The sequence below is a fragment of the Conger conger genome, chromosome 16 (assembly GCF_963514075.1).
Source record: "Conger conger chromosome 16, fConCon1.1, whole genome shotgun sequence".
Lineage (NCBI taxonomy): Eukaryota > Metazoa > Chordata > Actinopteri > Anguilliformes > Congridae > Conger > Conger conger.
In genome coordinates, this window is record NC_083775.1 from 11,103,046 (window position 1) to 11,115,494 (window position 12,449).

The following is a 12,449-nucleotide window of genomic DNA, read 5'->3' on the forward strand; positions in this document are numbered from 1 at the left end:
AAACTGGGTGCAGACCAAATATGCAGTATGTGTCAGTGAAGATAGCAGTTATTATGGATTACCGTACGGTACCATAAAATGGAAACCTCATCTAGATTTTTCTAGATGCAAACAGGTTTGTCAGGTTTCGTGTTTTTCACTGTGTAATCTCTTGTCGAAGTGCGTCGCGTTTCTGTGTATTAGTACCCTCTGTGCACACCGTAGTCACCCTCTTAGTTCGTTCATTCGTTGTTCGCTTCACCTGCGTTTTCACTTCCTGATTGTTTCCCCATACCTGATTGCCATTTCCTCTTGTTACCTGTCTTATAAAAACCCCTCTGTTTGTATGTCTTGTCGCCAGATTGTTATGACTTTATTTTTGATTGAGTCCCATTATGACCGGTTTTGGTTTATATTTCCGTCTTTAGCTTATCCCGTCTGTAGGCTATAGTGGTGATCCGTAATTTATCGATTTGTTTTTGTTTTTCGACCTCTGCTTTTGGATTCTGTCTTTCTGATTAGCCTGCTCGTTACCGAACCTTCACCGGTGACTACGACTTCGCTTTTGATTACCCGTGATATATCTGTTTGCTGGAGTATTAACCTATTGCTTGGGCACTTCACTACGAACTGCCGTATCCCTGCTGTATTTGTTTGCTGTCTATCGGCCCTCGCTTGTGTGACTCGCCTTTATAGAATAAAGACTGTTAAAATAACGTTTTGCCTGCTGAATTTCTGCGACTGGGTTCACTTGTTCTACAAACCTGATATCTTAGATTTCATCTGAAGACCGAAACCTTCTGGGTACTCTGAGATGTTGAATGGGGCATACTGAATCCTCATTGATGTATTGGTTTGTTTTTCTCGTACACATTCTCTGAAGCATTTAATATGCAGTGCAGTTCTTATCTTCAAGGTGTCACTGTAGGCACTCTAATGGCAATGATCAGTGATGAGCAGTCGGGTGAATTTACCCAATTATACAAGTGCACACCAATTGAATAGCTTTTTGGTTTATGGTTGCACATCTAATCCAAAAAAAGGCTTGTGTGTGCCGGTTATTTTAGCTTTGGGGGGGGGTCAGATCTGAATTTAAGTTCAGCAATCACTACAACTTTCTATAATTTCTATCGTCTGGGATCTGGAGATGAAAAAGAACTGCCACAAGGTGTCGCTCTCGCTCTCTCTTTCACTCGCGCGCACACACACACACCACCGGCGCCATCGTGTGGTACAAATGGGATTGTCAACGGTGATATGATGCCAAACGTGAATCAACACCGACGTTTTATGGACTGATGAATTTAAATGTAATAAAATGGATTACTTATTCTCAGTTTACGTCTAGCGGTTAGGATTACACTCATCAACAGCTCAAATATGTGACCTGTTTCAGTTTCTCTTTAGGGAAATCTGGCTTCGAACATTCTCAATTGTGATTGGCCAAGCGATACGTCTATCATGTTGGGGAATAGGTTGAGTTGAGAGCATAAGGTTGGGTGGAACCGCGTGAAGCACAAGCTGGTAAGGAAATAAATATAACAAAGTAATTGTTATAAATGTTTTTTTTATTTTCATTCGGCCTTCCACAATTTTGCAGCAATTAATTACAATCAAAACGATGAAGTAAGGCTAGGTTGCTGACGAAAATTATCGGACGGGATTGCTGGCGGGGAGGCGCTGCTCGTCTCATCACCTGATTTCATTATGTCTGGTGAAGCGATAACTGATCAGTTTTGCAAATACTCGCTTATCACATAGTGCAGTATCAGCAGTAGCAGGGGATGTTGCCATGGCGCCGTATATCATACAACCAGCTAGTTTGCCCACCTATACGATTTCACCACGTTCCTTCACTGTACATTAGCGAAGTTAATTCATGTCAGGCTCGTGCGAACAACAACCAGCTACTGTTAGCTTGCTAGCTGGCAGCAGTTGGAAGATGCAGAGTAATACACGTGACCCTTAGCGTTAGGTTGATCTCATATGTTTAATTTCATGGAAGCTACAGTTCTGTGAATAATCACCTTTAAAGCCCATTGGGTGTTAGTTGCGTGGCAGCGTTTTAATTCACCTGAAGCCCTTTTAATTGTGTTGCACACACCCTACAATCATACCAGTCTCTCCCGTTATACTGTTACGTAGCCAAGTTTATTGGACTGTAAATATAAATCTGTAAATAAGTTAGCCATGCTATGTCTGTTATCTCGCAACGCTGATGATGAGGTTCAGTTAGTATTCAGAAGCAGATGCATGTTGAGTTACTGGCGAGCCCAGTCTAATGCGCTTCCAGTTGGAAGCTACCGGCTTGCCTTGGGCTATATGTAAAGCTGAATGTGTAAAACTAAAATGATTAACGTAGGGCAATTTCGCGTCTGTGCACTCGTCCTCCAGTATGCTACTTTGGGTGTTTGCTAGCAGATATGGTAACCGTACGATTGGCCGACGAGTGAAGAGTGAAACAGTGTAACGTCACTTCTTTTTCCGAACATGGAAATTCTGAAACATTGTCAACAAGCGAACAGCATTGTATGACTGACATGGATAAACGGTGTGTTACAACCACAATCCCTAAATGCTGCGAGCTTATCTGGCGCATACCAAATGCAAACATACAGTAACAACAGTTGCGAACTTGCGAACTTGGCTGGCACGCCAGTGGTTGACCTTGTGAATTTGTCTAAAAGCAAGTAGCCGTCGAAAGATTTTTTAAATTGCTTTGCTAATGTGAGAATCAGGCAACTTGAATTGATTGTCAAAAGTGTGTCTGTCATCGGAAGCAATGACGTTGAGCGCTGGTTGTCTCGTCTCGTTCTGCAGGAAGGATTCTGCAGCCCCAGGGAGCCCAGGGAACCCGTACCCGAATCTCAGGAGGGCGCCAAGACTCCACCTGTCATGAGTGCCACCAAGGGAGGCCTGGTCATCTTCACCGCCAACTCCAACCCCTCCAGCAGGGAGCTGGGACGGCGGATTGCAGAGTTAGTCTCTCTCCTCTCCCTCTCCCTCTCCCTCTCCCTCTCTCTCTCTTTCTCTCCCTCCTTCCTCTCTCTCTCCCTTTCTCTCTCTCTCAAAATGCAGTATGCTTCTTCTGGGTTAATGTTTTCTTTAATCGTAAGTTAGCATAAGTGGTATTTGCAGTACAGGCAGTTATCCTAGAGGAAGAGCACTGTAACAGGTTATTTCGCCTGGCAGGGTCATTTTCTTTTGATATTGTGATGATGTCATCGTTTGCCACAGTGTGTCACACTAATGCTAGTGTAACTGTGCACCTCTAAGGCCATGACAAATTAATAATAATAAAGGAATCATTTTTGTTGCTTCTCGTTTAAGGATTCCTGCCATGTGGAACCTGATTGCCAAATGTTAAACAACTATACAATATTTACTTATATTGCTGTCAGTTTACATATGTGAGCCTTTGTTATTCAGTCTTTAGTTTTGTTGTGTATGGGGTACGTTTTGCGTAATACTGTTGTAAGTTATTGGCTGTTGGCTGAATTTGGTTTGTGTGTCATGCTGTGTGTTGGTCAAAAGCCTCTCGCGTTGACCACACTTAAGTGCAATGCAATATAAAACTGTACTTATTGTTGCTCAATTTGTATTGAGGGCGGCACGGATGGTGCAGTGGGTAGCACTGCCGCCTCACAGCAAGAAGGTCCTGGGTTCGAATCCCCGTCGGCCGGGGCCTCTCTGTGCGGAGTTTGCATGTTCTCCCCGTGTCTGCGTGGGTTTCCTCCGGGTACTCCGGTTTCCTCCCACAGTCCAAAGACATGCATGTTAGGCTGATTGGAGAGTCTAAATTGGCCGTAGGTATGAGTGTGTGAGTGAATGGTGTGTGTGCCCTGCGATGTACTGGCGACCTGTCCAGGGTGTATTCCTGCCTTTCGCCCAATGTATACTGGGATAGGCTCCGGCCCCCCTGCGACCCTGTTCAGGATAAGCGGGTTCAGATAATGGATGGATGGATGGATGGAATTTGTATTGAGCCTCCCAGGGGTTTTTATGTTGAATGAGACTTGTAGTGCTTAATTTCACACAAGTCTTTTATTGTTTTTATTGTTGTCTCCTGCAGACGTTTGGGAGTGGAGCTTGGAAAAGTGCAGGTTTATCAGGAAGCCAACAGAGGTAAGTGTGTGTGTGTGTGTGTGTGTGTGTGTGTGTGCATGTAATCCAGAAACTAGAAACTGGAAGGAAGTTTGCTTTTAGAAGTTCCCTGAAGTCTCTCTTCTGCATTTGGACTCTGTCCCCATACATGTTTTCTCAAGTTAAAGTTCTGCAGAAAGATCCCTGAGTGTAACTGCTGCAAAAACCTTTGGAACCTTCCAACCGGAACACTGCTTCCCCCTGCTGGTCAGTATGTTGCAGCGCAGTGTTGCCGTCGGAACCCTGGTCCATCAGCGCCTAGCTTTCAGCTGTGTACAGCATTGTGGGATGTCCTAATTCTAAATCTGCCGACCCTAACCCACCCCTGGTCGTAATGTCGCGTCTCCTTGACGCGCCGCTCAAACCCGAACTCAGTCCTGCAAACCTGAGACGCCTCCTAAAACCTGAGATCGCCCCTCTGTCGCCCCTCCCAGAAACGCGGGTGCAGATCCAGGAGTCAGTGCGTGGGAAGGACGTCTTCATCATCCAGACGGTGTCCAGGTAATGGTGCGTTCGCGACACCCCGGAAGTCGGCAGTTTCCGACTCCCGAGTAGGAAAAAGCCCTGTTGAGCGGCTATAGATGCCATTCCGATTCGGAATCCCGGGTACTTCCCGCCCTGCCGGTGTACCTGAGCCCAGGTCGTCTGGAGCAGAGTTCGCCCCTCACCCCACCCTGTCCCCCCCTGTCCCCCCCCCAGGGACGTGAACACCACCATCATGGAGCTGCTGATCATGGTGTACGCCTGCCGCACCTCCTGTGCCCACAACATCATCGGCGTGGTGCCGTACTTCCCCTACAGCAAGCAGTGCAAGATGAGGAAGAGGGGCTCCATTGTGTCCAAGCTGCTGGCCTCCATGATGTGTAAAGCAGGTACGGCCTTCTGCCCCCTGCCTCTCTTCCACCCTTCTGCCCCCCTGACGTCCCTACCACCCTTCTGCCCCCCTGCCTCTCTTCCACCCTTCTGCCCCCCTGACGTCTCTACCACCCTTCTGCCCCCCTGCCTCTCTTCCACCCTTCTGCCCCTCTGACCTCTCTATCCACCTTCTGCCCCCTGACCACAAAATCCTGGACATTACTGTTTAAAAACATGTCATTTTGCCACAGTTTGTTTTCCCTTCCCACAAGAACACAACCTCTGACTTTTCCTCAGTGGCTTTGTGAAAAAGCAAAAGAAGCCCAACTTTTCTTGTCATAAGCAGTATGTCATAAGCAGGCGCTGTGCATATTCAGCCCCTGTCTCTGTTGTTGCTGAAACCTATCTACTCGTCATACTTATTATGACGCGAGCTCTGATTGGGTGTTCTGTCCTGTTCAGGTGTGACGTGACCTCTGATTGGTTTCCCTTCGCAGGCCTGAGCCACCTGATCACCATGGACCTGCACCAGAAGGAGATCCAGGGGTTCTTCAACATCCCGGTGGATAACCTGCGCGCCTCCCCGTTCCTCCTGCAGTACATCCAGGAGGAGGTGAGCCCTGCTGCTCCTCATGGGAGGTTAGACAGCTCGCTTTAGCAGGGACGGGAGCCGGGGCTGTGCGGTGTTCAGTCGCCTGCTGCAGCCTGTGCCTCTAGTGTTGAAGATGATGAATCGAGTGAGAAAAGCGTGTTCAGTGTTCAGTCGGGAGGTCAGTGGTTCTGGGTCCTGGTTGTGTGCTTGTGCGCGTGTGTGCATCTTTGTGTGTGCATGTGCGCGCGTGTTTGTGTGTGTGTTTGCGTGCGCATGTGTGTATGTCTGTGTATGTCTGTGTGTGTCCGTGTTTATGTGTGTGCTTGTGTGTATGTGTATGTCTGTGTGTGTGTGTTTGTACGTGTGCGCGTGTTTCTGTGTGTGTGTGTGTGTGTGTGTGTGTGCGTGTGTGTGTGTGTGTGCTTGTGTGTACGTGTGTGTGTGTGTGTGTGTGTTTCTGTGTGTTTGTGTGCTTGTGTGTATGTCTGTGACACCACCTGGCTGAGGCCTGAGTCTATGTGTTTAAAATCTGCAGATCCCAGACTATAGAAATGCAGTAATTGTGGCCAAATCTCCAGCTTCGGCCAAAAGGTAAGCCTCTCTCCTCTGTCTCTGTGTGTTGGTTATGTCCCTGCGGGAGAAATGCCCAGCCAGCGGCGATGAGCGCTCGTCATTGGCTGCCTGGGGTGTGGTGGGCTTCGGGGACTGGGCGGCGGGGCAGCAGTGGGCGTGGTCAGACTGTGGCCCCTCCTCTCTCCGCGCAGGGCGCAGTCCTTCGCCGAGCGGCTGCGGCTGGGCATGGCGGTCATCCACGGCGAGGCCCAGGACGCCGATTCGGACCTGGTGGACGGACGGCACTCCCCGCCCGTGGTGAAGAACATGGCCGCCATTCACCCCAGCCTGGAGATCCCCCGTAAGCTGCTGCTTTCAGGCCCTTTCCGCTCCTAAACCCATCAGTATAACTCAATCATTCTCCACCCAAACTCGAGTGGATGATGGATTCCACACCGCAACTGCAATGACGATGACAGTGAAGGAACGATCGCTTTCACAGCATTTTGGGTAGCCTCGCAACAAGAAGGTCCCGGGTTCAAATCCTGGCCCGGGCCTTCCTGTGTGGAGTTTGCACGTTCTGTGCCTGTGTGGGTTTACTCCAGGTACTCCGGTTTCCTCCCACAGTCCAAAAACACGCAGGTTAGGGACTACAGATGAAAATGAGCTCATTGGCTAACTCTGGCACATTTACATTGATGTGGAAACTGAAAATGTTGATTAATTACAAGCACTGTCTCTAAAATAATAATAATAATAATAATAATAAATCAAAATCCTACCGAATTTACAGGGCATCACATTGAAAATGGAAGATGACATAGCCGAGAGACTATTTACGGAATGTTATTGTTCATCAGTGTGCATGCTCTTATCGTTGTCATTATTGTTATAGTTATCATTATTTTTATCGTTGTCGTTATAGTTATCGTTATCATTATCCTTATCGCTATAGTTATTGTCATAGTGTGGGCAGGCCTCTACAGGCATAGTAGACGGTTGTGTCCTAAATGGCACACTTGCCTCCTATTGAGTATATAAGTTGAGTACACTGGACGAGAGGTTAAGTAGGCAAAATTTTCACTTAGTGTAGTGTACTTAAAACTATGGTTATTTACGAGTTTTTGCCGAGTCTATTCGAGAACACACTTTTCAGTATGTACATCGTTGGGCAGACCCTGCCTTCTGGTCCATGGTTGACTCAGTTGCACCAGGCAAGATCAATCAAGCACGGAAAAGTATTTGAGTCTAAAATGATCGCTTATTTGACCCGGGTCTGATGTGCGTTGGTAGCTATGAGAGGGGCGGGTCGCCGGGGTAAGGAGGTGACGGCACAGAGAGGAGTCCAAATACACGCCGAGGTCGGGGAGCGCGCGTTGTTCTGTTCGGTTCTGGTTCTGCTCTGGCCCCGCTGACCCCCGGGCGTGTGTGTTGTTATTCCCGCCGCAGTGCTCATTCCCAAAGAGAAGCCTCCGATCACGGTGGTGGGCGACGTCGGGGGCCGGATCGCCATCATCGTGGTGAGTCCCCGGAGGCCGCGCCGTAACCCGGGAACCTTCCGGAAAAGCTCCGCGCCCGCCGTCCCGCCGCTCACCGGGGCCTGTTTTGCGCTCCCGCAGGATGACATCATCGACGACGTGGACAGCTTCCTGGCGGCGGCCGATACGCTGAAGGAGAGGGGGGCGTACAAGATCTTCGTCATGGCGACGCACGGCATCCTGTCCTCGGACGCGCCCCGGCTCATCGAGGAGTCCGCCATCGACGCGGTGCGTTCCCACCGCCGTTCACACACACACACACACGCACGCGGGCAATTATGCATCCGTTAATCCGGCTTACTGGATTCAGTGAGGGTGGCCGCAGGATCGGGAGCAGTTATATTAACCAATGATAAGTTCAAGTTCAAGTTCAAGTTACTTTATTTGTACCCGTAGGTAAATTTGTTTGCAGAGAGAGTCACACATTACTTAAAAACACATGAAATACAACAAGCATAATAATAATAATGCCCTGTTTTAGGTGGAAAAATAGGGGTGGCACCTCGGGTGTTCAATCAAATTCCAGAGGTGGCCAATGCCATCCTGCCCACCCCGTTGAATACGCCCCAGATCTAAAGTGCATTAAAAAAGAAAAACGCTCTAAAATCCGAGTCATGTCACTCTACTCTTAATACGCTATAATAATATAATATATTACATTATATTATTGGCATTTGGCAGACGCTGTTAGCCAGAGCGACATGCAGTTGATTAGACTAATCCTTCCCTGGAGCAATGCAGGGTTAAGGGCCTTGCTCAGAGGTTCTTATGGTGGCTACACTGGGGATCGAACCGCCGACCTTGTGTGTCCCACTCATGTACCTTAACCACTACGCTACAGGCCATCCTTATAAAACAAGATATAATGATTTGACATAATGGTATATACTGACTTATTATACAATATATACAATAATATACAATAATTATATACTTCTGTACATATTACACTTCATCTGAAATGTGGAAAGTTTTTCCGATGAGCAGATGTGAAGGTGAAATGAAACGGGCTGTTAGCTGGAAGCAGTGGCCTGTCTCAAGAGCGCGGGCTGTCCGTCACTAAAGCCTGGAGCCCTGCTGAGTGTCCCTGTGGTGCAGGCGGTGGTGAGCACACGCTGAGGGTCCCTGTGGTGCAGGCGGTGGTGGTGAACAACACCCTGCTGAGTGTCCCTGTGGTGCAGGCGGTGGTGAGCAACACCATGCTGAGTGTCCCTGTGGTGAACAACACCCTGCTGAGTGTCCCTGTGGTGCAGGCGGTGGTGAGCAACACCCTGCTGAGTGTCTCTGTGGTGCAGGCGGTGGTGGTGAGCAACACCCTGCTGAGTGTCCCTGTGGTGCAGGCGGTGGTGAGCAACACCCTGCTGAGTGTCCCTGTGGTGCAGACGGTGGTGAGCACACGCTGAGGGTCCCTGTGGTGCAGGCGGTGGTGAGCAACACCACGCTGAGTGTCCCTGTGGTGCAGGCAGTGGTGAGCACACGCTGAGGGTCCCTGTGGTGCAGGCGGTGGTGAGCAACACCATGCTGACGCCCCTGTGTCCTACAGGTGGTGGTGAGCAACACCATCCCCCACGAGGTGCAGAAGCTGCAGTGCCCCAAGATAAAGACGGTGGACATCAGCATGATCCTGTCCGAGGCCATCCGCCGCATCCACAACGGGGAGTCCATGTCCTACCTGTTCCGCAACATCGGCCTGGACGACTGAGCGCCACGCGGGATGTGCCTTTTTCACCGGAACGTTCCGCGGGTACGCCGACGAGTTCAATCTCACGGGGGCCGTTTTTCCACCGGCCCGTGCGTCGTAGTCCTGTCAGGCCTCGTGTTTTTAGATGATATTTTATTTCCAGTACAAAATCAAAAAACAGGAAATCATAAAATGGAAAATTTCTACGGATTTGGATATGTTCACAGCCTCACTGGTGTGATTTGGTTGCAGATACAGTTTGGAGATAAAATATTTTCCTACAGAAAAGAAAGGCTTCCCATAAAACCCATAAAAAGTATGCCCACATACTAGGCCCAGCACCATTATACAGTGTTAGATTTTCCACACTAGAAAAATGAACACAGCTAAAATGACATCATCTGGTGAAGCTAAATCATTCCCGTACCCATTCCCATAGTATCATTCCTGTACGCATCATTCCTGTACCCGTCATTCCCAAATGTGCCATTCCTGTACGCGTTATTCCCATGCTCATCATTCCTTTACTCATTTCTGTGCTCATCATTCCTGTACACATCATTCCTGTACACATCATTCCTGTACACATCATTCCTGTGCTCATCATTCCTGTGCTCATCATTCCTGTACACATCATTCCTGTACACATCATGTACACATCATTCCTGTACTCATCATTCCTGTACACATCATTCCTGTACACATCATTCCTGTGCACATCATTCCTGTGCTCATCATTCCTGTGCTCATCATTCCTGTACACATCATTCCTGTACACATCATTCCTGTACACATTCCTGTACACATCATTCCTGTACTCATCATTCCCATAGACATGCCCGCACATGTCTGTACGTGCCGTCACTCTGGATAAGACTGTCTGCTAAGAAGTTGAGAAGCTGTCCTGTAATATCATCTGCAAACTCATTTGAAGTTTTTTCCCCCAGTAACAAACCTGACTGCAAGAAGCCAGTCAGTCATCTTGCAGAATCAACTAATGCAAATTAGAATATTTTTACTCATTCATATGGCTGGCTCATTTTGGGTAACACATACTGTAGATCCGGCCTCATCACTGTGCCAAATCTGAATGTAACCTGTTTAAATTACCTCACAAACTGCTGCATCTATCCCTGGGCAGTCTGCCCATGACAAGACGAACACTGTCTGTTACAGCCAATCAAATCACTGACACATTTGGCTGGCCTTCCTTTTTAAGTTCAGCCGTATTATTTAAGTGCCATTTAGATTTTTTGTGAAACTCATATAATTTACTCATGAACCAACTTGAGATATGTTCAGTGGATATGGATATTGTGATGAAAAGATATTGCTACTGAGGACAGCAAAAAAAAAAAGGTCAAATTGTGTACTTGCAGAACTAATCGCTGTTTTATTTAAAATGTTAGAGATATGTTTATTTTCATTATGCACGTTTTCACATTTCTAAATGGTGAAATAGTGAAGGAAATGCTACTATATGTGGAAATCTACATTTCCGTATTTAATAAAACCCATCCCACAAGTATTTACAGACATTGTTAATTGTGAATATTCCATTATCAGACTGCTTTAAAAATGAAAGCAGTGTTTTTATAATTGGCTTATTGATTGAGCTCGGTCAAATCAGGGTATTTTAAGTGTTGCTCAGAAACAGTTGTCAATCATCCACCCCTGTAAATATTTTTTCTTTCAGATGACATATTAATCGAATCCTTTCTTTGCTGGATAGTTTTTGTTCCTTTTGTCAAGTCTAATTTTATATTTTAAACCTGGCCTCTGTTATGTCATTAGGGATTGTGACGACCTGCAAAGAAAACGACTGATGTTTGTGAAATGACTGAATCTAAAGGAGGCCTTTGTATTTATTTTGAGCAACTCATGGGAGAAAAAACTCAAATAAAATTTGACAGTTAAACAGTGTTGGTGCCGTTCTTTTGTCCGGTGGTGCATCATGCCTGCGCTGTCCACTGCTTTTGAGAGAGTCAGATACATCTCAGACACATGCTTTTCCTCTGATAATAAATATTATTATTACTACGGTATTCTTAATTTAGAGGGGCACCGTTTACATAATCTTACCTTTCTCAGTGGCAGAATGATTTGATTGTAAAATTAGTGGTTTGAAAGGTGTTGCAATCCTGCTATGGTCCGACAGAGGGCGCCCAACACATTTTAACGCTGAAGTGAGCCTTGTGTCCTTTACTGATGAGTAAGCAGGAAAGGAGGGAGGCCAGACGGCCATGATGAGGATGTTGGTCATATGAGCTTTGTGTGGCCTGTGTTCCTGTTTCTGCAGCTGGTCAACAGTCTGACACACACAGTCCTACACACACACACACACACACACGCAGTCCTACACACACACACACACACACAGTCCTACACGCACAAACAGACACATGCAGTCCTACTCACACACACACACACACACACACACACACACAGTCCTACGCACACAAACAGACACGCAGTGCTACACACAGTCAGACACACCTACACGCACAAACAGACACATGCAGTCCTACACACACACACACACACACACACACACACAGACACAGACACACAGTCTGACACACGCAGTCCTACACATAGTCCGACACACACACACACACACACACACACGCACACACACACACACACACACACAGTTTGTCTCTGGCTGAACTCGCTGTGAGCTATCGTCCACCACAGTGCCAAACCGCAGGCCGTCGCCCATGTCTCCAGGAAGGGTGCGAGGGGATTGCAGCTTTATTCTGCCATTGTTTAACGCGCCTTTGCGCTCCTCTGTAACCTCAGGGAGGAAACGGGCCTGGGCTGTCATGCATTGTTCCCGACCGGGGGAGGGTGTGGGGCCGTCCGTAAACTCCCCCCTCCAACTGGACAGGGAGTGATGAGTGATGCCTATCTTGCTTGTGATTGGCTGTAATCGGTTGTTATGGTGCTGCCGTGAGCAGGTTCACCCTTTGAAAAGTAGTTTTTTGGGATTTTGTTTTGGATGGGGGGTTTATTAAAAATTTCAATTCAGTATTCTAGAACTCCACTGTTCTCGATTATCGGGAGTGATTGTTATTCAGTTCAGAACATTCTAATCTCAGTTTTGTGA

At 47.5% G+C, this 12,449-nt stretch overlaps 1 protein-coding gene across 1 annotated transcript; it reads left to right on the forward strand.

The window, feature by feature from the left end:
- Positions 1–1,449: 1,449 nt before the first annotated feature.
- Positions 1,450–11,258, forward strand: LOC133114241 (phosphoribosyl pyrophosphate synthase-associated protein 2-like). Its single transcript, XM_061223447.1, has 11 exons — positions 1,450–1,503; positions 2,800–2,957; positions 4,052–4,104; positions 4,557–4,623; positions 4,822–4,994; positions 5,475–5,590; positions 6,105–6,160; positions 6,334–6,482; positions 7,571–7,641; positions 7,741–7,887; positions 9,203–11,258. Exons 2-11 carry the CDS (start codon positions 2,875–2,877, stop codon positions 9,359–9,361), a joined length of 1,074 nt encoding a protein of 357 aa, XP_061079431.1. The 5' UTR covers positions 1,450–1,503; positions 2,800–2,874; the 3' UTR covers positions 9,362–11,258.
- Positions 11,259–12,449: the final 1,191 nt, after the last annotated feature.